This window comes from Scyliorhinus canicula, chromosome 3 (genome assembly GCF_902713615.1).
Source record: "Scyliorhinus canicula chromosome 3, sScyCan1.1, whole genome shotgun sequence".
Lineage (NCBI taxonomy): Eukaryota > Metazoa > Chordata > Chondrichthyes > Carcharhiniformes > Scyliorhinidae > Scyliorhinus > Scyliorhinus canicula.
Window position 1 is genome coordinate 20,379,111 of NC_052148.1, and position 27,001 is coordinate 20,406,111.

Genomic DNA, 27,001 nt, shown 5'->3' on the forward strand with positions numbered 1-27,001 from the left:
CCCATGTAAGCTCTGCAGTCCTGCCCCATCCAGCCATGAATGGTGATGGACTATCAAACAACTCGCTGGAGGAGGAGGCTCCACAAATACCCCCATCCTCAAAGTCAAGGCTGAGGTATTCGCAACAATCTTCAGCCAAAAGTGCTGAGTGGATGATCCATCTCAGTCTCCTCCAGAGGTCCCCAGCATCACAGATGTCAGTCTTTAGCCAATAGGATTCAATAAATGTGATATCAAAAAACTGCTGAAGGCACTGGATACTGCAGCAGCTCTGGGCCCTGACAATATTGTGGTAATAGTACTGAAGACATGTGCTTCAGAACTTGCTATCCCTAGCCAAGGCTGTTCCTGTACAGATACAACACTGGCATCTACCCGGCAATGTGGAAAATTACCCAGCTGTGTCCCGTACACAAGAAACTGGACAATCCAACCAAGCCAATTATTGCCCTATCAGTTTACTCTCCATCATCAGCAAAGTGATGGAAGGAGTTATTAACAGTGCATTAAAGGGCAGCACGGTGGCCTTGTGGTTAGCACAGCTGCCTCACGGCGCTGAGGTCCCAGGTTCGATCCCAGCTCCGGGTCACTGTCCATGTGGAGTTTGCACATTCTCTCCGTGTCTGCATGTGTTTCGCCCTCACAGCCCAAAAATGTGTAGGTTAGGTGGATTGGCCATGCTAAATTGCCCCTTAATTGGAAAAAATAATTGGGTATTCTAAAATAAAAAAACAGTGCATTAAGCGGCACTTACTCTAACCTGCTCACGGACATTCAGTTTGTGTTTCGCCAGCGTCACTCAGCTCCTGACCTCATTACAGCCTTAGTTCAAACATGGACAAAATAGCTGAATGCCAGAGGTGAGGTGAGAATGGCTGCCCTTGACATCAAGGCAGTATTTGTCTGAATATGGCATCAAGGAGCCCGAGCTAAACTGGAGTCAATGGGAATCATGAAGCAAACTCTCAGTTAGTTGGAGTCGTACCTGGCAGAAAGGAAGGTGGTTGTGGTGGTTGGGAGTTCAATCCTGGACATCAGTGTAGGAGTCCCTCTTGGTAATGTCCAAGGACCAACTATCTTCAGCTTCTTCATCAATAACCAACCTTCTATCATAAGGTCAGAAGTGGGATGTTTGTAGATGCTCAGCATCATTCACGACTCCTCAGGCAATGAAGCAGTCCATGTCCAAATGCAACAAGATCTGGACAAGGCTTGCGCCAGGCAATACCATCTCCTACAAGAGATATCTAACCACCATCCCTTGACATTCAATGGCATTACCATTGCTGAGTCCTCCACAATCAACATCCTAGGGGTTACCATTGGTCAGAAACTGAACTGGACTAGCCACATTAATACTGTGGCTACAAGAGCAGGTCAAAGACTACGAATCCTATGGTGAGTAACTCACCCCCTGACCCTCAAAGTCTGTCCACCATCTACAAGATACAAGTCAGGAGTTAAATGGAACACTCTCCACTTGCCTGGATGAGTGTAGCTCCAACAACACTCAAGAAGCTCGACACCATCCAAGACAAAGCAGCCTGCTGGATTGCTACCCCTTCCACAAACATTCAAAGCCTCCACCACCAATGGACAGTGGTAGCCATGTGTATCATCTACAAGATGCACTGTAGTATCTCACCAAGGTTCCTTAGACAGCACATTCCAAACTCATGACTGCTACCATCTCGAAGGACAAGAGCAGAAGATACCTGAGATCCCCACCAACTGGAGGTTTCCCTCCAAGTCACTTACAATCCTGACTTAGAAAAATATCACCCTTCCTTCAATGTCACTGGGTCAAAATTCTGGAACTTTCTCCCTAACAGCACCGTGGGTGTACCTACAGCTCAGGGACTGCAGTGGTTCAACACGGCAGCTCACTACCACCTTCTGATGGGCAACTAGGGCTGGCCTAACCAACGACGCCCACATCCCGCAAATTAATTTGTTTAAAGGTGCAAAATCTGGAGAGCATCAGGAAACGCGATCCTCTCCGGAGAGATCGTATTTCCTAATTATCCCCGCCTCTCGCCGCTGATGTAACGGGATTCCCGCCCGCAAATGAAGAGCATCAGCCACATTTCAATAAATTTTAATATTATTAACGCCACATCCTCCCCCCCACCACATGATTCCCCTTTCACTGAATATTCATACTTCACTGATGTGAAGTCACGTTGGTGAGATTTACAACAGATTTGGCAAAATAAGGTTCAGTCGAGGATCCCTCTGGGGGTTCAAAAGTAAGTATAGCCCTGGGATTATAGAGGAATGCTTGGCTATTGCGAATGGTGCTGAACATTGTGCAGCCATCAGCGAATATTCCAATTTCTGGCCTTAAGGAAGGTCATTGATGAAGCAGCTAAAGATAGTTCGGCCTAGGACACCAGCCTGAGGAACTCTTGCAGCAATGAGATGATTGGCCTCCAACCGCCATAAACATCTTCCTTTGTGCCAGGTATGACTCCAATAGGTGGTAGTTTTCCCTCTGATTCCTTTTGACTGCAATTTTGCTAGGCCTCCTTGACGCCATACTCGGTCAAATGCTGCCTTGATGTCAAGGGCCGTCACTCTCACCTCACCTCTGGCGTTCAGCTCTTTTGTCCTTGTTTGAACCAAGGCTGTAATGAAGTCAGGAGCTGAGTGATTCTGGCGGAACCTAAACTAAGCCTCCGTGAGCAGGTTATTGCTAAGTAACTGCTGCTTGATAGCACTGTTGATAACCTCTTCAATCGCTTTATTGATGATCGAGAGTAGGCCAATCGAGCAGCAATTGGCCGGCTTGGATTTGTCCTAGTTTGTGTGTACAAGACATACCCAGGCAATTTTCCACGTTGTCAGGTAGATGCCAGTGTTATAGCTGTACAGGAACAGCTTGGCTCGGGATACCACAAGTTCTGAAGCACATGTCCTCAGTACTATTAACGGAATATTGTCAGGGCCCAGAACTGTTGCAGTGTCCAGTGCCTTCTGCCGTTTCTTGATGTCGCGTTCAGTGAACCAAATTGGCTGAAGCCTGACATCTTATTTGCTGGGGACCTCCGGAGGAGGCTGAGGTGGGAGGCCTGACAGCATGAGGGAAACAGGATTAATGGCAGCCTTCAAGGGGAAATTGGGGAAATATCTGAAGGGGAAAGAACTTTAAGGAGATAGTGTAGGATTAACGGTACTGTTCATTGAATGAACTGACACCAACCTGATGGACTGAATGGCTTCCTATTGTGCTGTAATGTTCTATGGTTTCATTATATCCATACTTTGTTTTCTTTCCATAAAACTCACAGCACACTACTGGGATGCTGTTCCTGTCCTTGTGTACCAGCCCGAGTCCTTTGCCCTAACATTGACATAATACATAATCTGCAGACATTAACTCAATTCCTTTGTACTAAACCCTATTGGATTGTTTCACACCACCCAGGACACACTGAGACACTTCCAACTGGCTCAACATCCCCACTTGACTTGCGTATCTGCCACGGAAGAGTTTGCACGCGGAACACCCTGCGACAAGTGAAATTAAAATGAAAATCGCTGGTTATCACAAGTAGGCTTCAAATGAAGTTACTGTGAAAAGCCCCTCGTCGCCACATTCCGGCGCCTGTTCGGGGAGACTGGTACGGGAATTGAACCGTGCTGCTGGCCTGTCTTGGTCTGCTTTCAAAGCCAGCGATTTAGCCCTGTGCTAAACCAGCCCCTGCGATGCCAGCGAGAGCCTGAACATTGATGAGTGGACGCTCACCTTCGCATACTTGGAGGATGTTGACAGTGTCGCCGATTTGCAGAGGGATGTGATATTCCTGGGTGCCTTTGAAATTCCACACAGCTGAAAAGAAAATGAGAAACAAATTGAAAAAAAAAACAATAACGTCAGGGAGAAAATATAATTAGGTGAAAAACCGACTTTGCAAACTTCAGATGAAAGATTTGTGCTGCAAAGTGGCATGATTAAAAATAGGACAAAAAAATCCTGGGCTGAATGTTGCTGAAATGAAAGATACTGGGGTGCCGCAGTCATCAAAGTGATGGCATAGATTACTATTCACAAGAAAATATTTAATCTCAAATGACACAGTAGGAAATGAATGCTGAGCAAACAGACCTGGAAGAGAAATTAATAATATATACATTTATACATAACACCTTATCACATTGAATTGTCTTCATATGATGAATTATCATCGAACTGCAGACATGCCAGTATAACACAACAGCACAATTCCACAAGCAGCATTGCATTGAAAGGTGCTAACCCTGGCTCAATGGGTAGTACTCCCCGAACAGGCGCTGGAATGTGGCGACTAGGGGGCCTTTTCGCAGTAACTTCATTTGAAGCCTACTTGTGACAATAAGCGATTTTCATTTTCATTCAGTACTCTCGCCTTGGAGTCATGAACGCTGGGAGTTTTGGTCTTACACCAGAGACTTCTAAACATTTACAGTGCAGCAGGAGGCCATTTGGTCCATTGTGTCAATGCTGGCCCCTCAAAAAAAGCTATTCAGCCGAATCCCACCGTTCAGCCCTTGGTCCATAGCCTTGGTTTTTAAAAATTCTTTCTTGGGATGTGGACGTCACTGGCAAGGCCAGCATTTGTTGCCCATCTCTAATTGCCCGTGAATTGAGTGGTTTTCTTGGCCATTTCAGAGAAGGGTCAACCGCTGAGGGTCTGGAGTCACGTGTAAACCAAGGCAGGGCAAGGCCGGCATTTCCTTTCCTAAAGGACATCCTTGAACCAGATGGATATTTACGGCAATCGACAGTGGTCTCATGGTCACTTTTATTGAGACAACCTTTTCCATTGCCGATTATTAGTTTAATCAAAATTCCACCAGTTGCTGTGGTGCGATTTGACCCCTTGCTCCCAGATTTGCAGCTTGTGCCTCTGGATTACAAGGTGCCCAGGTGGCACTGGCTGTGCCAGGTGCCAGGTTGCCCATATCAGGGATCGAACCGGCGGGCCCTGACCTTAAGACGTAGGGTATGGGGGAGGGGGGGGGGGGGGGGGCGGGGGGCAAAGAGCTGTCCAAACTTTCAAAGTATCAATGAAAATAAAGGCTGATCAGCCACTGCTGCTTTGCTTAGTGACTTCCTGCTCTCGTACTGGGGTCACCCTGACTGAGTTGTTAATGGGCAGGCATCCCAGGACCTTTCCTTGCAGGGTGGAGGCTAAGCAAGCCTCTCAGAATGGCCACCATGTTACAGCCAAGAAGGACAGGTCGCTTCAACGATTTAATGTACTTGCCGAACTTTGGAAGCGTCATTGTCGGGACTGGACCAGCATCTTATGCCATAGACCCTACAGGGCAGTGAGGCGAGGAAACACGTTGATCATTTGAGAAGGAGCGAAAGTCATCCCCTGAAAAGGGTGGGGGTGGGCTAAAGCCCAGCTACCAGTATACGGCTTGCTGAGTAGGTGGTGCTAGAACAGAGATCTTCTCAAGAGGAATCATCAGGAGCCACCGAAGGTGTTGAAGAAGCAGTGAGTACTACCCCTATTTTGGACTTTGCCCGCCCTTACTGTTGACTCAGATGCCTCTAATCTGGAAGAGCCAGTGGCCAAGTTGAGATCTTCAGCAAGTGTTAGGAAACCGCCCGATAGACTTACCTCATGAACTTTGTTTTGAGCTCCCTCACTGTAACTCTCTTTATCTGTACATAACTGTAAATAAGGGTTTTTCTGTTTTTATATTTCAGGGATCTGTGAGGAAATTTGGGAGGAGAGGAATGTGGTAGTGTGGCTCCTTTAAGGGACGATACTTCACGGCCCACGTGACAAACCCTGAGCCTATAGGAACAGAGTGCCGCAAACATTAGCTTATCAGGTGTTTTTAGCGCGGATTTGGCTATTGGGGTTTGGTTACCCTGGGAGTCATGGGAACAAGACCTGTGCAATAGCTCTCTTGTGTACATAGTTCTTCTTAGTTCAATAAATCGGTTATGGTTCAACATTGTCTCGTCGCTTGTTTGCAAGCACACTTCGATGTGGTTGACCCTTAACTTCCTTCAGAAATGGTCCAGAAAGCCACTCAGCTCAAGGGCAATGCATAGAATTATACAATCCCTACAGTCCAGAAAGAGTCCATTCAGTCCATCGAGTCTGCAGCAGCCCTTGGAAAGAGCACCCTACTTAAGCCCAGACCTCCACCCTATCCCCGTAACCCAGAAGCCCCTTCTATCCTTTTTTTTTTGCACAAAGGGGCAATTTAGCATGGCCAATCCACCTAACCTGCACATCTTTGGACTGTGGGAGGAAACTGGAGCACCCGGAGGAAACCCACGCAGACACGGGGAGAATGTGCAAACTCCACACAGTCACCCGAGGCTGGAATTCAACCGGGGACCCTGAAGCTGTGAAGCCGGCTGTAGTGCTAACCACTGTGCCACCATTCTGCTATCCCATTAGGGATAAATAACAAATGGTGGCCTTGCCAACACCACCCACAGGGGTTGGTTTAGCTCAGTGGGCTAGACAGCTGGTTCGTAATGCTGAACCAGGCCAGCAGCGCGGGTTCAATTCCCATATCAGCTTACCCGAACAGGTGTCGGAATGTGGCGACGAGGGGCTTTTCATACTTGTGAAATAAAAGGTTATTATTATTATCCCATTAATTAATTCTTTAAAAATGAATTAAGTCTCTGGAGCGGTGCTTGATTCAAATCTAAGAGTGCTACACCCTGAGCCATGTTTAACAGCAAAATGATGGAATTCCCTCTTGCATCAATCACTCCAGGTTACAATCAGTACCACGAAATTTCAGCCAAAAGATGTCCTCTCTGCTTTAATGACACTGGTAAAGTAATGATCGCTCATGTCAGCTGGACACATCGGTGTATCACTTAGGGAGATTTGACAGAAAAGATTATCACATGGTAGATAAAGCAAAGCTATTCCCATTAGCCCATTGCACGAGGATGTCGGTGCAAGGTTTTGGGCAAGAGATACAGAGGGAAAACGAGGAAGAGCTCTGAAGCAGCAAATGGTAATGATGTGGAACCCGCTGCTGTAGGCCGAGATATAAGGAATGATCGGAAAAGGAAATTGGATGGGTGCTTGACGGACATAAACTTCCAGGGTTACGGAGTTAGTGCAGGGCAAGGGGGCCAATTGAATTGCTCAACAGAGAGCTGAAATCAACTTGATGAGCCAAATAGCCAACTACCCCACTGCAGTGAATCTACAACCCTATTATAACAGTGACTACACTTCATTACTTATAAAATGTATGGGACATCCGCAGGTGTAAGGTACAAATATACTTCTTTCATCATTAACTGCCCAATCCCTTTACCAAAATGCTTCACACAGTTTTTTTGTCTTTGAGTTGTGGGGATGAAACCCTTGCAGTCATGGGAGAATGTGCAAACTCCACACGGACAGTGACCCGGGGCCAGGGTTGAACCTGGGTCCTCGGCGCCGTGAGGCAGCAGTGCTAACCACCGTGCCGCCATGCCGCTCTACATCATACAGTTTGAAGGAATTCTATTCATTCTCTTCTGCAAATGGGCTTCAGACCTCAGCCCTGAAACATTCGGGAACTAAGACTTTGTGAAAGGTAAAGCGGAAGTTCAATCTGACCAATGTCTGCTTGTAAATGACAACTTTTGTGGGTAAAAGAAGTATGGCTTTCCAAAGGAGGTCAATAGGGAAAACAGGGGAAGACAAATTTGTCATGGGAAGATAATGCAGAGATGGAGGGTTTTATCCTTCACTCTCCCCAATTTTCTTCATCTCCGATCGGTAAGTAAAAGGTAGTGGAGGCTGCGACATTGAATTCATACAAGGCAGAATTAGACAGATTTCTGGTCGGCAAGGGGGCAGGGGGGTGTTGGGGTGCAGACAGAGAAAACACAGGCACATCAGCCATGACCTTTTTGAATGACAGAGTAGGCTCGAAGGGCCAAATAGCCAATTCTGTGTTCCTGTTTTCTGGAAATTATCAGATACTTGGACCAGTTTATTGTTAAAACATTTTACCCAGCTGCCCTTATTTGTGAGATGAACAAAGGGCAGAAACAGGTTCACGGTTCAACCCAAATTTATTCACAAGCGCATTTCCCATATTTATAAGCAGATGTATAGATACACATCACATTTTTCTCGCCCGCGCTAATTTCCTTTATTACACAGAGGGGTTTAGTTTGTCCTTCGTTTAACTGACCCGATGTGCATTTCATTGCCCTCTGGATCGGTCTATGGTTCCTCCCCCTTCACTGTTGCCCTCCCCCCCACCTCCCGGCTTCGGCTGTGCTTTTCTTTTATTTTCCAGACAGAGTGGAGAAAAAAAAAGAAAAAAGGGAGGAGTAGCCCCCCCCCCCCCTCCCCCCCTCATCTCTTGTGGTTTCCCCACTTTCCTTCTGCACCCCGCCTCTCCCCCCATGGGGTTGTGCAGTATTTTGCTACCTCATCTCTCTTGGTGTTTTTAAAAAATTCGTATTAGGTGACTCCTCGTTGCTGGCCTCAAACATGTTTTGGAACAGGCCGACAAACTACCCTCAAGTATCCAGGAAGCCTTCCTCTGACCTTCGGATGGTGAACTTAATCTTCTCCAGGTGGAGAAATTCCGAGAGGTCAGCGAGCCAGCCTGCAGCTGTGGGTGGTGCTGCCGATCGGCAGCCGAGCAGGATTCTCCGGCGTGCCATTAGGGAAGCGAAAGCGAGGGAATCGGCCCTCTTCCCTGTGTGTAGCTCTGGCTGCTCCAATACCCCGAAGGTTGCCACTATTGGGCATGGCTTCACCCTCACCCCCACAACCTTGGGCATTGCCTCGGAGAAGGCTGTCCAGAACCCAGCAAGCTTGGGGCAAGCCCAAAACATGTGGGTCTGGTTGGCCAGGCCCCCCTGACACTGCTCACATTTGTCCTCCAGCTCCGGGAAGAACCTGCTCATTCGGGTTCTGGTCAGGTGTGCTCTGTGCACCACTTTGAGCTGCATTAGGCTTAGCCTTGCGCAGGAGGAGGTGGAGTTCACCCTGCTCAGTGCTTCGCTCCAGAGTCCCCATCCAACCTCTGTCCCCAGTTCGTCCTCCCATTTTTTTCTGGTCTCGTCCAGTGGTATTTGGGCTCTGCCCATTAGCTGTCCGTATATTTTCCTACATAGCCCCCCCTTCTCGCTGCTTGTGCCTATCAGGTCCTCTAGGAGTGTGCTTTCTGGGGACCCAAGGTACCCTACTGTCTCTTTGCGGAGGAAGTGCTTTATTTGGAGGTGTCTCATTTCCTGTCCTTTTGCTAGCCTCCACTTCCTCGTCAGTTCGTCCAGTGTCGCCAGTCTGCACCCTATGTAGAAGTCCCCGACCGTCAGTGTGCCCCCGTCCCGCCTCCATCTTTTGAAGGTGGTATCCAGCATGGCTGGGGGGAATCTGTGATTGCTGCATATGGGAGCCTTGGGGGACATTTTGCTATCCCAAAGTGTTGTCTCAGCTGGGCCCACATTCTCAGTGTGGCCGCTACCACTGGGCTTGTTGTGTACCTTGTTGAGGAGAATGGGAGTGCTGCTGTGGCCAGGGCCCAGAGGGTTGTTCCTTTACAGGATGCCTCCTCCATTTGTACCCAATCTGTGTCGGGTTCTTGTACCAATCCCCTCACTCTTTCTGCCGTTGCTGCCCAGTGGTAGCATTGTAGGTTCGCAGGAGCCAGGTCCCCTCTGACTTTCCCTCTTTGGGAATTCTCGGGTTCTTACACCCGCCCCCATACACACACACACAAACGCCATGATTAAACTGTCTACGTTTTGGAAAAAGGCCTTGGGGATGAAGATCGGTCGGGATCTAAACAGGAAGAGGAACCATGGAAGTATGTTCATCTTGATCGTCTGTACTCTCCCCGCCAGGAAGAGTGGGAGTGAGCCCCACCTTTGAAGGTCTCTTCTTACTTCCTCCGCCAAACTCAGGTGAATCTGTGTCCAGTCTCTGGCTATCTGGATCCCGGGTAGTGGAATCAGTTCTGGGCTGTTTCCAGCTCTCCCAGAAGATTCTCTGACCTTTAGGCAGTGAGGTCATTGGGTGGGGGTCACAACACCCAATAGAGTTGTCACAATACCCAATAGAGTTGCCGACTCCAAATTTGTAGGACGTCAAGAACCACCCCCTCCAGAGGTCCATCTTCAGCTGCATAGTCCGCACAAATCCCTGTTCCATATAAGGTAATGGCGGGAATCTGAGGTGATAGAACGTCTGGGCATAATCGCCCTCGTTTGGATAGGAACAATTATCTCCAACCGCCATTTGCAGGACAAGTCCAGACTTGCCCTGGCTTGCCTGTCTCTGACTGGTGTCTTCGAACTTGGCCGGTCCAAATTCCCATCAGGCCTGGCTCCAGGCTGTTGGCTCTGTTTTAATTTAAAGTGTCCAATTCTGTGTCGGGCCTCCGATTCAGGCTTTGGCCATCTGGCCACATTGTGTTCCTCAGGCATTAAGTGTTACAGAGGTGTAGTACCAGAGACAACTGCATTCACTTTGCACCTTGTTCAAGTAAACCAGCTTTATATTTAGGCCACTCATTGTAAGCCAGGTTTTTCTGTTTGGTGTCATTTTAACACTCGGGTTTGTGGTGAATGTGTCACCACCATAAATTCACACTTACATTACTGTGTCCCTGTGGGCTCTATCTGTGAGCCGTTGCATGGCTCTGCCCACAGGGGGAGATGAGGAGCATGTGCAGGAAGTATAAGTGCTGCGGTCCTGCGAGTCCGCCCTCAGTTCAGCATAATCTCAGGCAGGCTCAGTTGTAAGCCGATTAAAGCCACAGTTTACTTCAACTTGTGTCTCTGAATGAATTGATGGTCGCATCAATTTAATTGACTTAAAAACTACTATGGAATCAGCCCTCAAACATGACCGACTGGAACTCGATCCACAGGCTGCAGAAGCAAAGGAAATTTTTTTGCATTGGCTTCGGTGCTTCAAGGCCTACCTGTCTGCGTCGACTACCTCCTCTGTTACAGAGAACAGAAACTCAGTCTTCTCCACGCACGGGTGAGCCATCGTATTTGAACTCAACTTGATGTAACTGACTCTTATACTGAGGCCCTCGCGATACTCAACTGCCTGTACGTGCAGCCTGTGAATGAAGTCTACGCGCGACACATCTTTACAACTCGCCGCCAGCGCCCTGGGGAGTCGCTAGAAGACTATCTACACGACCTTAAAGCCCTAGCACACGAATGTAACTTCCAGGCCATGACAGCCTCCCAGCACATGGAAATCGGCATCCGAGATGTGTATGTTGCAGGGGTCCGATCCAGTTATGTGCGGCAGCGTCTTCTCGAGAAAGGAGCCCAGGGCCTGGAGGACACGGTAAAACTAGCGACCTCGTTGGAGGTCGCTTTCCAAAGCCTAACCGCGTTCCCAGCCGATCACGCGACCCCATCGTGGACCCCCGACCAGAGACTGTCCCGGGCCTGTGCCGCACGGCCACCCGCCCACCACGGAGGGCTATCGTCCCACTTTTGCGGCCAGCCCCAACACCCCCGGCAACAATGCCCAGCCCGCAAACGCGACCTGCAGCAGCTGCGGCCGAAAAGGACACTTTGCTAAGGTCTGCCTGGCCAAATCTAAATACTCGAACCCTAACCCGAACACTTGCTCCTCCGACACCCAGGCCCGCAGACCCCGCAATGTGGCAGCGTGTCTGCCGCTTCCGCCTCCGCACAACATGTGCGACTCACCATCTTGCCATCTTGGGCGGCACCTTCCTCGCCGCCCGCCACGTGCGATCAACGGGGGCCGCCATCTTGGCCATCACTCGCTGCGCCACTCGACGATTACGACCTCCGCGGACAGTCATCACGGGCTGCTCCAGCACGCCGACCACGGCACCGACTACCCGCAGCTCAGTTCAGTCACTTTGGGTCAGTCATGGCCAAAGCACCTCAAGAGCTCCATGATGTCCATCCAGATCAACGGATACGAGACACTGTGCCTGTTCGAGTCCGGGAGCACTGAGAGCTTCGTTCACACAGATCTGGTAAGGCGCTGCTCGCTCCCGATATTTCCGACACAGCAAACAATCTCCCTCACCTCGGGGTCGCACTCCATTCAGATACGGGGGCGCACTACTGCGACGTTAACAATACAGGGCGCCAACTACACCAACTTCCAACTGTATGTGCTCCCAGACCTCTGCGCCCCCCTCCTCCTTGGACTGGATTTCCAGTGTAACCTCAGGAGCTTAACAAATAGCATTGGCGGACCCCTTCCCCCACTCACTATATGTAGTCTAGCAACTCTGAAATTCGACCCCCCTCCACTCCTCGCTAATCTCACCGCCAACTACAAACCAGTGGCCACTCGCAGCAGACGGTATAGCCTGCAGGACAGGGTGTTTATCAGATCCGAAGTCCGGAGTCTTTTGCGTGAAGGAGTCAAAGAGGCCAGTAATAGCCTCTGGAGAGCTCAGGTGGTGGTCGTCAAAACCGGGGAAAAGTTCCGGATGGTGGTTGAATACAGCCAGACCATTAACCGGTTCACGCACCTCGATGCGTACCCCCTCCCCCGGATTGCAGACATGGTAAATCAGATCGCCCAGTACCGCATATTCTCCACAGTGGATCTGAAGTCTGCATACCACCACCTCCCAATCCGCCCGGAGGACCGCCACTACATGGTGTTCGAGGCCGACGGCCGCCTTTTCCATTTCCTCCGGGTTCCCTTTGGCGTCACGAACGGGGTTTCGGTGTTCCAACGAGCAATGGACCGAATGGTGGACCAGTACGGGCTGCGGGCCATGTTTCCATACTTGGATAACGTCACCATCTGCGGCCATGACCAGCAGGACCACGACGCCAACCTCCACCGATTTCTCCAAACCGCCCAAAAACTCAATCTCACATATAATAAGGAGAAATACGTTTTCCGCACAACCAGACTAGCCATCCTCGGCTATGTCGTAGAAAACGGGGTCCTAGAACCCGACCCTGACCGTATGCACCCCCTCTTACAATTCCCTCTCCCTCACTGTTCCAAGGCCCTCAAGAGGTGCCTCGGATTTTTTTCATACTATGCCCAGTGGGTCCCCCAGTATGCGGACAAAGCCCGCCCACTATTTAAGGCCACACTCTTCCCACTGTCAGCCGAGGCTCGCCAGGCCTTCAGTTACATTAAGGCTGACATCACCAAAGCCGCTATGTGGGCGGTAGATGAGTCCCTCTATTCCAGGTGGAGAGAGACGCCTCAGAAGACGCTCTCGCTGCCACTCTGAACCAAGCAGGCAGGCCGGTAGCGTTATTTTCCCGAACCCTCTCCGCTTCGGATCTTCGACACTCCTCGGTCGAAAAGGAAGCCCAAGCCATTGTGGAAGCCGTACGGCACTGGAGGCACTACCTCGCTGGTAGGAGGTTTACCCTCATCACCGACCAGAGATCAGTTGCCTTTATGTTTGACAACTCGCAGCGGGGCAAAATCAAGAATGACAAAATCTTGCGGTGGAGGATCGAACTCTCCATCTAGAATTATAATATCGTATATCGTCCTGGGAAGCTCAATGAGCCCCCATGCCCTGTCCCACGGCACATGCGCCAGCGCGCAAGACAACCAACTTCAAGCTATCCACAATGACCTCAGCCACCCGGGGGCACCCGGCTCGCCCTCTACATCAAGGCCCGCAATCTGCCTTTCTCCACCGAGGAGGTTAAAGCCATCACCAGGAATTGCCCGATCTGCGCGGAGTGTAAACCGCACTTCTATAGACCAGACAAGGCCCACCTGGTAAAGGCATCCCGGCACTTTGAACGACTGAGTATTGATTTCAAAGGGCCCCTCCCTTCGAACAACCATAACATCTACTTTCTCAATATTATAGATGAGTTCTCCCGTTTCCCATTTGCCATCCCAGGCCCCGATATGACCACCCCCACGGTTATCAGAGCCTTGCACAGCGTCTTCACCCTGTTCGGTTTCCCCAGCTACGTCCACAGTGACAGGGGTTCGTCCTTCATGAGCGACGAACTGCGTCAGTACCTGCTCGGCAAGGGCATCGCCTCGAGCAGGACTACCAGCTATAACCCCAGGGGGAACGGGCAGGTGGAGAGGGAGAACGCGATGGTCTGGAAGACCGTCCTACTGACCCTACGGTCCAGGAATCTCCTGCCTCCCACTGGCAGGAGGTCCTCCCCGATGCACTCCATGCAATTAGGTCCCTCCTTTGTACGGCCACAAACCTGACTCCTCGTGATCGATTATTTGTCTTCCCTAGGGGCACTACCACGGGGGCCTCGCTTCCATCCTGGTTGAGGACACCGGGCCCGGTTCTCCTCCGGAAGCACATCCGGACACATAAGACAGACCCCCTGGTAGAGAGGGTCCTGCTTCTGCATTCAAACCCCCACTACGCGTTTGTCGAACACCCGATGGCCGACAGGACACCGTTTCCCTCCGGGACCTGGCACCCGCAGGATCTACTACCACTACCGCCGATGTACCTCCCACACTACACCCCACCCGACCTCCCATGCCCTGCGCCCCTACACCTACTTGCTTCCCGCGCCCCCTTCCACCCGTCACACCGGTCCGCAGGAACGAAGCTCTGGAAGAACCACCCCCGGAGTCCACCCTCGGACTCGCACCGAACATCCTTCCACAGCCATCCGAAACGGCTGCAACACCAGTGCTTCGTCGGTCTCAACGCACGATTCGGGCGCCGGACCGACTGAACTTGTAGACCCGTCACCCCCGCTGGACTTGATTTTTATAACAGGGGGTGAATGTGGTGAATGTGTAACCACTATAAATTCACACTGTACATTACTGTGTCCCTGTGGGCTCTATCTGTGAGCTGTTGCGTGGCTCTGCCCACAAGGAGCATGTACAGGGCTCTGCCCTTGGCTCCACCCCCTTCAGGAAGTATAAGTGCTGCAGTCCTGCGAGTCTGCCCTCAGTTCAGCATAGTCGCAGGCAGGCTCAGTTGTAAGCCGACTAAAGCCACAGTTTACTTCAACTTGTGTCTCTGAATTAATTGATGGTCGCATCAGGGTTGAAGCACAAGACCTATGCAATGCCAGCTTAATGTCTGGTGGCAAGTTGATAATCTACCCCATGTCATCAATATGGGTAGAGTGTATGAACATACAAACTAGGAGCAGGGGTAGGCCATTCAGCCCCTCTCGCCGTCTCCGCCATTCATGGCTGACATGATTGTGGTCTCAACTCCACATTCTGCCTACACCAATAACATTTGTCTCCCTTGTAATCTAAAGTCTACGTATCTCTTAAAAAAAAAATCAACATACCTACCTTCACCAGTTCCAAAAACAGTTCCAGATCCATGATCCTCTGAGAAGAAAAATATTCTTCTCCTTTCCACCTTACTTTGGAGACCCCTTATTTTTAAAGTGTCTCCGAGTTACAGTCTCGCTCAAAAAGATTTTAAAAATTCAGGACCTTCTGTTTCAATCTTCTAAAAATCCAGTTGTTACAGCCCCAGCCTGGCCAAGATTTCCTTGTCAGATAACCCCCGTCATCCCAGGGAACAGTCCAGTGAACATTCTTTGAACGGCTTCCAATGCATTTATATCCTTATCCAGAGTATGTACTCAGAAACTGTTCAGGCCTGGAAGTGGGTGTGTTTCTATTTACCCCATGCCATTCAATCTGGGTGTCGTGTTCTACGACTGTCCAGACCTAAATGCAAACTCAAAATCATGGGAGGACTGGACAGCTTAGATGGCAAGAAAATATCCCGAATTGGCAAAAAGCTGGAGAACCAGAGGGTACCGAATTGCAAAAGAACCACTCGGCAACATGTGGAAAAAAACTCAGTCATGCAGCGAATGGTTAGGATCCGAAATAGATGCCTGACAGCCGAGTTGTGGCAGGTACCGTCCGAGCTTTCAAAAGGCAATTGGATAATTACCCAAAGAGAGAATAATTGCAGAGGTGGGGAGAAAATGTAAGGAATGGAACAAGCTGGAACTGCTCTTACAGATAGCCAGCACAGACTTGATGGGCTGAATAGCCTACTTCTGTGCTGTAATCCAACCCAGCCAGACTGGAATGCAGCCAAAACGTTGTTCGATTTGCTCAGATAGCGCTCCCCTCCCCCTCCCCAACACCCTGCCATCTGGAGACATGAGGAAGTACGAATGCATGATGTCTGGTTTTGGTCACCTTTACATGCATTAAGCTTGTGGATTCTGGTTATATAAATAGTTTGATAGACGTTGCCAAAGCGTACGATGTGGAACAATTGTGGGTTACTCATTTGTCTCACTTTAGTCAGAGCACAAAATGCTAACAAATGGGACAATGCAAAAGATTGTCACTCGGGGCCACAATGGAGTAAATATTTTATAGTTGACCGGTGTCAATAAAGTTCTCTTTTTTTGAAAGACTTGCAAAGTGCACGGTTGCATAACAGTAAAAGAGTAAAAGGAAGCCAAGTGGGACTACTTCAGAATAAAAGAACCATCTAAATATTGCAGATAATCTGTCAGATATTTTGATGAAAAAGAAGGACATGCATTTCGTGGCTGTCAAGGTCTGAGGACATCCTAAATGGCCTTGCAGTCAGGTGGGACAGGTGAGCAAATGTTTTGCCAAAAAAGCAGTTTTCAAGTGATGTTGATCATAGAATTCCTTCAGTGCAGAAGGAGGCCATTCAGCCCATCGGGTCTGCACCGACCCTCCAAAAGAGCATCCTATCCAGGCCCACTCCCCCGCCCTATCCCCATGATCCTACCTAATATGCACATCTTTGGATACTGAGGTGCAATTTTAGCACAGCAATCCACCTTAACCTGCACATCTTTGGACTGTGGGAGATAGCTGGAGCACCCGGAGGAAACTCCCGCAGTAACGGGGAGAAGGTGCAAACTCCACACAGACAGTCACCCAAGACCAGAATCAAACCTTGATCCCCTGATGATGTGAGTTAACAGTGCTAACCCTGTGCCACCACAATTATCCAATTGCCTTATGGAAGACAGAGAAATGGCAGGGACAAAGAAAAGATTTGGAGAGGGATCTCCCACAGAGGGATCTTCCGCAGCGTTTAGGATCGGCAAGACTGATGACACACACGTCACAATCTGTCCAAATTTGCACTCAGGTTACTTTCAAATCAGACATCGCACAGAGTCTGACAGTCTTACATACTTCTGACACCAATATAGTGTCACCTTGTGTGACAAGTCCCCCTCCAAATTGCTCACCACCCTGACTTGGAAATATATCACTGTTCCTTCACTGTCACTGGGTCAGAATCCTGGAACTCCCTCCCTAACAACACAATGGGTGTATTAGAAGGCCGCCTCACGTAATACCGAAGGTGAGGGCTCAGGCCGCCATCACCCTCCAGGATGTCAATTGGAGAGCAGGCACCAGAGACTAGGTTATCAAGACCTCTCCCATCATGGGGTCTGACATCTGCTCACTACTGTGGTGCCTGTGGGAGGTCATAGAGTCATAGATGTTTACAGCATAGAAGCAGGCCCTTCAGCCCAGCTGGTCCATGCTGCCCAGTTTCTATCACTAAGCTAGACCCACTTACCCGCATTTGGCCCATATCCCTCTATACCCACCCTCCCCATGTAACTATCTGACTGCTTTTTAAAGGAACAAATTGTAACCGCCTCTACCACCGCCTTTGGCAGCCCCTTCCAGATGCTCACCACCCACTGTGTGAATGAAATTGCCCCTCTGGTCTCTTCTGTATCTCTCCCCTCTCATCTTAAACCTATGCCCCCGAGTTCTAGACACCTCTGCCTTTGGGAAAAGATGTCGACTATCTACCTGACCTGTGCCCCTCATTATTTTATAAACCTCTATAAGATCACCCCAAAGCTTCCTACCCTCCAGGGAAAAAAGTCCCAGCCTTTCCAGCCTCTCCTTACAGCTCAGACCATCAGGTCCTGGTAGCATCCTCTTAAATCTCTTCTGCACTCTTTCTAGTTTAACAATATCCTTCCTATAATAAGGTGACCGGAACTGAACATGGTGGTCGGACCATTCATGGTCAGGGTGTTAAAGCAATTGACCAGAGGCTGCAGAAGAATGATGATGATTTGCTATGAGGACAGGGCGATGCTCCTCATCCGACCTGAAATGTCTGACTCCTGCCCGACAGAGATCCGAACGCAGCCTGCCACTGAACGGGGTGGTCTAGGGGGCCAGGGAGGCTGAGTGACACATCTCAGCAGCTACTGCCTCCCCGAGGTCAGGATCCCGGTGTGTTTCACCACCGACTGACGAGGTGGACACCCCCTCACATTTTCAGTCAATGGCATTCTCATGACTAAAGAATGGTGGCAGACATGAGGGTCCTCAGTGTTGCTGTGGCAGTGGGGGGAGGGGGGAAACCCTCCATGGATGGGGAGTTTGGGGGTTGTGGCGAGGGAGTCCACACCAGGAGCGGCACGGCATTACTGCATCATCAGTGTGGAGGTGGGAGAGACATAGCGTTGCCATTCTCTCACTGCACAAGGCAGAAGTACCAGGTTTGCTGAGCCCGGTGCCAAGACATGGCTGCATGGGAACTTTATGGGTGATGGGCAGCACGGTAGCATAGTGGTTAGCATCAATGCTTCACAGCTCCAGGGTCCCAGGTTCGGTTCCCGGCTGGGTCACTGTCTGTGCGGAGTCTGCACGTCCTCCCCGTGTGTGCGTGGGTTTTCTCCGGGTGCTCCGGTTTCCTCCCACAGTCCAAAGATGTGCGGGTTAGGTGGATTGGCCATGATAAATTGGCAGTAGTGTCCAAAAAAGTAAGGTTAAGGGGGAGTTGTTGGGTTACGGGTATAGGGTGGATACGTGAGTTTGAGTAGGGTGATCATTGCTCGGCACAACGAGGGCTGAAGGGCCTGTTCTGTGCTGTACTGTTCTAAATCTAAATCTAAAAGTGATTTTTAATGCTAGTTAGTTATTACAATGGTGAAGTTTGTCTACTAGTGTCCAGGTTCATCTGTGCCCATGAGGTACTTATCATTTCTTAGTCATCCTCACCCTCCCTCTATGCTTAGGTGTATCCCCAGTATCCACAGCTGAAGTTGAAGCGACCTGCTGACTTCCACACCTGAGATGACCTTGGCAGGCATCCTCTGGAAGGCTGATGTATTGAGGGTTTTGGTCAACCTACGGACTGCACGGGTGTTGCAGTTGACGTTCTGCACCATGGAGTCCATGCCATGGAGGTCATGACATTCCCCACTATGGAGTGCATGTCCTGCACCAACATCTCCACTCCATACACCATCCTTGCGCGTTTTTGGCCTCAAGCGTTGGAGTGACAGCACCATCTCCTCAGGCAGAAGGTGATGAGACACCTTCAGTCAGGCTTGGAGTCCGAAGAGGGATGCTGTCATCCCCTCCTGATTCTCAAGACTCTGCCTTTGTAGCTGGGACAATCATGACCTGGGGCACATCATGGGCCTGCGCCACAGCTGAGTCCTGGACTCCGGCATCTCTCTGAGTGCCGGACCCCTGGGATGTTCCTGCCTCCGCCTGCTGTGGATGTCCAGGTGTGAGGTGCTCACCAGTGAGTGAGCCAGAAGCCTGCCCACTACATATTCCGAGTGAGGTGCAGCTACCTGTACTGGTGGAGAGTGTGGGTGACAGCTGTAACGCCTCATCAATGCTGGTCTCTGACGCATCTCCCTCGGAGCTGCTTGGGTTAGTCGTCGCCATGGGCCACGAGGGTTGCCCGGGCTGGTCTACTGACTGACCTGCAATGGAAGGGAGATGGAATTGGTGCGGGACAGGGGTAGACTGATTGGAGAAAGGTACTTTACGTGAGGCTTGAGCCATGACGAGATGTGATGAGCGCTCTCACTGGTGTCTTTGGCCACCATCTCACCCTCTGCACAGATATGGTCCCGCGCCTTGCTGACAGGCTCAAGGTCTTATTCCTCGAATGAGATTAGGGTTTTGGCTCTGGCCGGCTGTGCCAGCTCACATCTGTTGTGCTCGGGTTTGTCCTGCAATGAGACAGATGGGAAGAGCATAGGTGGGAATCGGGACACGTCAGATGGCGATGAAGGCTGGCAAGCATGGAGGATGAGAGGAATAGAGGATGTGAGGAGCAGAGAAGCTGCTTTGGAGATAATGAGAGAACGTAGTTGGAATGGTAAGTGTTGGGGCCTTGCGAGGTGGGTGGGAGTGAGTTCATCGTGGAGGTGTGAGGATGTGTTCAGGGGTGAGGCGGGAGACATAAATGAGCAGACTTATCCCGACTGCACAAAGAAGACCATTCAACTTCTCCCGGCACTTATGCAATGAGCTGGGGTTCACATTCACAGTCACAGTCTCCCAGGCAGAGTTGGTCACCTTACTGGCTGGATGTCGACCCAATCAAGGGTCGAGGGTCTCCCGCCTCAGCTGGACCCCATCCACAAGGTTGCTGAGGGCACCATCAGTGAAATGTGGTGCAGTCTTTCTGGCAGCCATCCCCCCCTATTGGGCCAGACACTGGAAAAAGCTCGGAAAATTCCGCCCAACATCTCGGAATGGTTCGGTGATCTGGTTTACTCAAGTTTTTTGTCATATGTCACATTCTTCCTCAGGGTTAGCTCAGTTTGATGTCATTTGAAAATTTTGAGAGAGAGCCGTTTGTTCTGAAATTGAGTCATAAGGTAAACCATGTTAGACAGCGGCCTCAGCACTAGTCCCTGTGGAGCACCAACGTCGAGCTTGCTCCAATCTGAATAACTACCCTCTTGTACTGTTTGGGTTCTAATTTTTGTTAGGGATCATCGACAAGGAAACCACGTTAGAGAGGTTCAAATAATGGCAGGAATCTTATTTATCTCTTGGAGAATTGACATGATCACGCCGACAGCCGAGACTAATGCATACAAACCACTGCTGCCCTGATTACATCGCAGACTGACAAACGCATCAACACCTCAGAAATATACAGTAATGCAGCTGGTAATGTGGTGGTGGTTCCACATCAATAGACCTGCCTCCCACTTAAACCTTTCTGCTTAGTCGGTAGTTCATTCAGATATTTGCATTCTCAAGATTACACTGTGGCATTTCAGACTACAGCACAATTTTTTCCCCCTGCCCGGGTAGCTTTAGAGTGGAGATAACAAACCAGGCCACCTATGACAGCAGCTAAACCGAAGCGAGGTTTGTAATCTCAAATGGAACCAGGACAACTCGGCCATTTGCTAAAACCCCTCTTGCTTTCCTCTGTGCCAAAATGCGGCCTTTGCCTGAAAGGATTGCTAACTCTCTCTGAAGGGCAAGTACGTCCAAGACCGCAAAATTGCTTCTGCACCATAGTTCTTATCTCACAGCCCTGGACAGGACACAAGAAATATTACGTTGTCTAATAAGTCATCTGTTATCTCTGATCTCCCACTTCTTCCTTCGAATTTCCTCCCCGAATGAAAACTCCCTCTGTAAGTCTCTGCATTAGTTTGAACGATATGACGTGGAGTACAAAAACAGAGTGGAATGAAGGGACTAAGTAAATGTGAGGATCTTTTCCCGTGTGCAGAGTAAATGTCAACTTGAGCTGGTTGGGCTAAATGTCCTCTTTCTGTGTCATAACTAATTTCCCATTTCGATTTATTTCTCCTATTTAAACAAATCTGTCTCAGAATTTGAAAACTGAGTTTGTCCTCTCGGTGTTTCCTTTCTTCAGGCTTTTAATATCAAATTTTTACTGCAAGCAACCACCACGCCCCGATTAATTTATCTGCTTCTGTTAATCATAGAATGTCACAGCACAGAAGGGCCCATTTGGCCAATCATGTCTGTCTTCTTCATCGGCGACCATTCGCTAACATGTCTGATTGTCCACCTCAGAAATTCTGTGTTACTGATCATGAGTCTGTGATTCCTTGAGGAGACCGACCATAGGCCTGTATTTTCCACCTTGGCATGCATTTCTAGGAGCTGGGATCGGTTCTTGGAGCCAGGATCACCGGTATTCCTTTCGCAGCCTCCTTTTCCATACCCCTCTTGACGTCAGGTGGTGTTGAAGAATTGTGTCCCTCATCAGGAAGTTCCTCCAACTCGGCCTCCTCTGAGAAAGGATCTCCCAGGTGTTGACATCTATTGCTTGAGGTAAGCCTTCAGGGAGTCTTTGAAGAAGTTCCCTTTTCCCCCCCATTGTTCGGGAGCCTTTCTTGAGCTGGGCAAAGATTTTTTTGGTAGTTGGGACTCTTGCATCCTAAACATGTGGCCGGCCTAGTAGAGTTGGATTCGGATGATCATGGCCTCGATGCTGGTGCTCTTGTCTCCTTCAAGGACACTGATGTTTAGTATATCTGTCCAGCTGATGTGGGGAATCCATCTCAGACAGCGTTGATGACACCTCCCCAGTTCCTTGAAGTGGCACCTGTTGATAGTCCAAGTTTCTGAGCCAGACAGAAGAGTTGGGAGGACGACTGCCTTGTACATAAGGATCTTGGCATCAGTCTGCACTGACTCCTTGAAAGAGCTATTTAATTGGTCCCACACCTCTTCCCTTCCCTGCATTATTTTTATTTGAAGTGGAGGGACAATACCGCAGTGGTATTATCATTGGACTAGTAATCCAGAGATCCAACATAATGCTCTGGGCTCCTGGTTTCTCTGACCTTCAAGTCCAGTAACTTTACCACTATGCCACATTCAACGGCGCTACTTTTGTTGAATCCATCAACATCCTAGGGGTTACCAGAAGCTTAACTGGATCAGAGATGGACTGCGGTGTTTCAAGATGTGTTTCACCACCAACTCCTCAAAAGTAATTTGGGGTGGGCAACAAATGCTGGCCACTCCTTTCCTGCATGAACACAGTTGTAAAAGCTCTCAAGAAGCTGGACACCATCTCAACCAAAGCAGCCCACTTGAGCATGACCAAATGCAACACCTTAAACATTCACCCCCTTCATCACCATTACACAGTGGGTGGTGTGTAGCATCAACCAGATGCACTGTAGCAACTCACCAAGGCTCATTCAACAGCACCATCCAAACCCACGACCTCTACCACCTTGAAGGACAAGGGCAGTGAAAATGCCACCATCTGCAACTCCCCTCCATGTCGGGCACAATTCTGACTTAGGTTGCTGTGCCTTCACGGCACCGGAGGTGTACATGTATCACATGGACTGCAGTAGTTAAGCAGGCAACTCATTCCCACCTTATCAATGGTACTTAGCGATGGGCAATTAATGATGACCTTGCCAGCGATGCCCACATCATCAAGTGAATAAATTAAAACAAAATTGAGTTATGGTGCCAGGTTAAACTTTGCGATGGAAAAAGTCAAACACTGCTCCGCCCAAGCCCTGATGTAAATGGAAATATGACTCAGTTATGGGATTTCTGGCTTCGCTGAATTAGCCAGTAATCTCCACATCCCATTTTCAATGAAAATTGGGATAAGAGCCAAACATGACTAATGTTTCCTCTTGAACAATGCACCTTCAGAATCCGAGCTCACAATTTTAGTTCTGTCTTCTGTTGAGTTTAAGCTGCAGTACAGCTGTACCGAGATCAATTGAAACCTATCAGCGGAAGTCAATTTGCATTATGCTTTTTATATACTCACTCCAGGTGAGCAATGTTAGCAGCGTGTAATAAGTCAGTGTTGAGTTCACGCAGCTAAAATCCGAATCAAACAGGAAATAAATCAAACTGGCTGGATTTAAATTAAAGCTTTCTCTACTCTACTTTATCTATGTCCATCTACCCATCACTGTAATTCGTTTTCCAACCCAACATTTTTGGCTTGATTGTGTGAGATTGATGATTTATAAATCTCCACACATCTTCACCTTCCAATAAAGCTCTTCTCGAAGCCAACAGGGACTCACATTTAAACAATACACTTGATGTAGAGGAGCTCAAGGCAATTGGTTGTAGCCCACCTCAGTTGACCTGGTGATCACTGCCGTCATAACTTCAGTAGAAGGTCAGTACAAAAGGGAGAACGTGATGGTTGCCACAATTTGGCCAGTCAGAGGATGCTCACTCACTGAGATACAGGCATTGAGAAGGGCTCATTCTGTCAGGTCCAGGGAATGGGCCAGTGCTGTGGAACTGCACACCAGTCAGGAGTCAATGAAATTAATTTTCACCTTCACCGACTGGGTACTAACCTGACAGATAAGACCACTCATCCATTACAGAACCCACACGATGATCATTCATTCCAAATCAGGCATGTTCGACAATAAGGAAAATAGAATTGGAAGCCGCGGGGAGCAATTTATTCAGTTAGATTAGCAACCAGGTGGTGAGTTTTAAACTTGCCCCGGAAAAACATTCCAGCCCTTCCCAACTGTGGGATGTTCCGGTCCCTTTGATGGCAACCACCCCCCCCGACCCCGTTCCCGAGTGGGAGAGGGCATGAGACATGCAAACCACTAGACGTAGGCGGGGCAGAAGGACCAACAGCGGGCTGCATCCGCCACTGGAAATATGTCAACAGGTGAGCAGGAAAATCCTGCCCCCGCTGTTACTTATTGGAAACACAGCATAAAAAGATAAAAATACTTCAAACTCCCCAAAGCCTGTCCATCATCTACAAGGCACAAGTTAGGAGTGTGATGGGGTACTCTCCACTTGCCTGGATGAGTGCAGCTCCAACAACACTCAAGAAGCTCAACACCATCCAGGACAAAGCAGCCGGGCTGATCAGCGTTTCACCCACCACATACAACGTTCAGCCACTCCACCACCGGTGCACAGCGACTTGTCAAGATTCCTTCGATAACACCTTCAAAACCCATGACCTCTACCACATAGGGGAACAAGTGCAGTGAGCCCATGAGGAACATGGCTGCCTGCAAATTCCCCTCCATATCCCGCCATCCTGACATGTTCCTTCACTGTTGCTGGATCAGAATCCTGGACATCCTGAGTTTACCTAGACCATACAAACTGCAGCAGTTAAACAAGACAGATCACCACTACCATGTCGCAGGTAATGAAAGTTGGACAATAAATGCCGGCCTACCCAGTAATGCTCACATCTCAATAATGAAGGAAACAAATCAAATGTGGAAAGGTAAAGGGTTAGAAATTCATCTTGGACTTTGGTGAAAAATGGATGGTATCCCTTCAAATACCACTTTATCTAAGACTATGAGACATAGGAGCAGAATTAGGCCACTCGGCCCATCGTAGCTGCTCTGCCGTTCAATCATGGCTAATATTTTCCTTCTCTCCATTCTCCTGCCTACTTCCCATAACCTCTGATCCCCTTATTGATCAAGAACCTATTTATCTCTGCCTTAAAGACACTCAGTGATTTGGCCTCCACAGCCTTCTGCTCCAAAGAGTTCCACAGATTCACCACCGTCTGGCTGAAGAAATTCCTCCTCATCTCTGTTTTAAGGGAGCGTCTGAGATTTCGTTCCAGTTTTTCCTACAAGTGGAAACATCCTCTCCATGTCCATACTATCCAGGCCTCACAGTATCCTGTAAGTTTCAATAAGATCCCCCCTCATCCTTCTAAACTCCAACGAGTACAGACCCAGAGTCCTCAACCATTCCTCATAAGACAAGCTCTTCATTCCAGGGATCATTTTTGTGAATCTCCTCTGGATCCTTTCCAAGGCCAACACATCCTTCCTTAGATACGGGGCCCAAAACTGCTCACAATACTCCTAATGGAGTGTCACCAGAGCCTTATGCAGCCTCAGAAGTACTTCCCTGCTCTTGCATTCTAGCCCTCTCGACATGAATGCTAACATTGCATTTGCCTTCTTAACTGCCGACTGAACCTGCACGTTAACTTTAAGAGAATCTTGAACAAGGACTCCCAAGTCCTTTTGTGCTTCTGATTTCCGGAACATTTCCCCATTTAGAAAATAGTCTATGCCTCCATTCCTCCTTCCAAAGAGCATAACCTCACACATTTCCACATTGTATTCCATATGCCACTATTCCCTTCCATTGGAGCAGGATTGGTCCATGCTCGGGGCCTGCAGTTAACTTGCATGTCACATCACAGATGATTTAACTTGGTAGGAGTCATTGTTTGACATAAAAACATTAGTGAGGAAAGGTGTTGGCTGAGAAGATCATGAAATAGAATCAGTGTGGACAGAGATTAAGAATGGCAAGCGTCAGAAATGCTCGATATGAGTAGTTTATTGTTTATATATTGTAGTTATACGATTGGAGAGAACAACAAACAAATAAATTGTTTGAGCATGTAATAAAGGCAATATAATAATTATGTAGGATGTTCATCTCCATACACCCTGGAGCAACCGAATCGCAAGCCTGTCTAAAAAATTAGTTTACATAATATTTTTATGACAGTTTCCAAGAGCAATAGATTGTGAAACCAACGAGGGATGAAACTATTTAAGATTTAGCGTTATATAATAAGGGAGGGTTAATTAGTAATCTCATCATAAACAACCCACTCTGAAATAGTGATCATAATACAATTGAATTCTGCTTAAAGTTTGAAAACATTTTATTCTAGTCACAAACAAGAATCTTAAACCTAACAAAAGCCATACATGGATATAAGGGAAGAACTGACTAGCTGATTGAGTAAATGGACTAAAGATTATGGCAGTAAGTAAACAGTGAGAAACATTTAAGAAATAGTTCAATATTTAAAAAAAAGATGTATTCCATTGAAAAACAAAAGCTCGGTACGAAAGACCCACCCTTTGCTTACTCGACAACTTAAACGTAGGGGTGGATTCCATTCAATGCCACCCCTATAGGGCACAGAATGGACAGTCAAGGGAAAATGGGTTTGGTGCTGGGCGCCACACCCGTTATGATGCTCCAATCCCCCACCAGCGGCCTTAATGTGCTACCCACCCCGCACGAGAGGAAGGATGCAAATCAAACATTTAATGATTAATCATTAATGAGCTCGAGGCCCAAGCCTCCATCCCCACCACATCCCCCTCCTCCCTTGGCCATTATGTTCTGACCCGCACAGTGGGAAATCCACCGGATGGGCTTCGGTGCAAATTTGCCCAAGCATGGCCCTGATGCGGTCAACCCTGAGGTAGGTCAGGGGGTAAGAGCATAACTAAGGTGCCCCCCCAACGTCCATTAAATGCCCCTTTCCCTACACAGTGCAAATTCTGCCGCTG

At 48.9% G+C, this 27,001-nt stretch overlaps 1 protein-coding gene across 1 annotated transcript in view; it reads right to left on the reverse strand.

Annotated features, from left to right (window-relative positions):
• Positions 1 to 27,001, reverse strand: part of LOC119963845 (dedicator of cytokinesis protein 2-like) — a 1,353,280-nt gene that overhangs the window by 1,259,323 nt on the left and 66,956 nt on the right. The window contains 1 exon segment of the mRNA XM_038793193.1: positions 3,749 to 3,832. Within this exon segment, the coding sequence (XP_038649121.1) occupies positions 3,749 to 3,832 (84 nt within the window).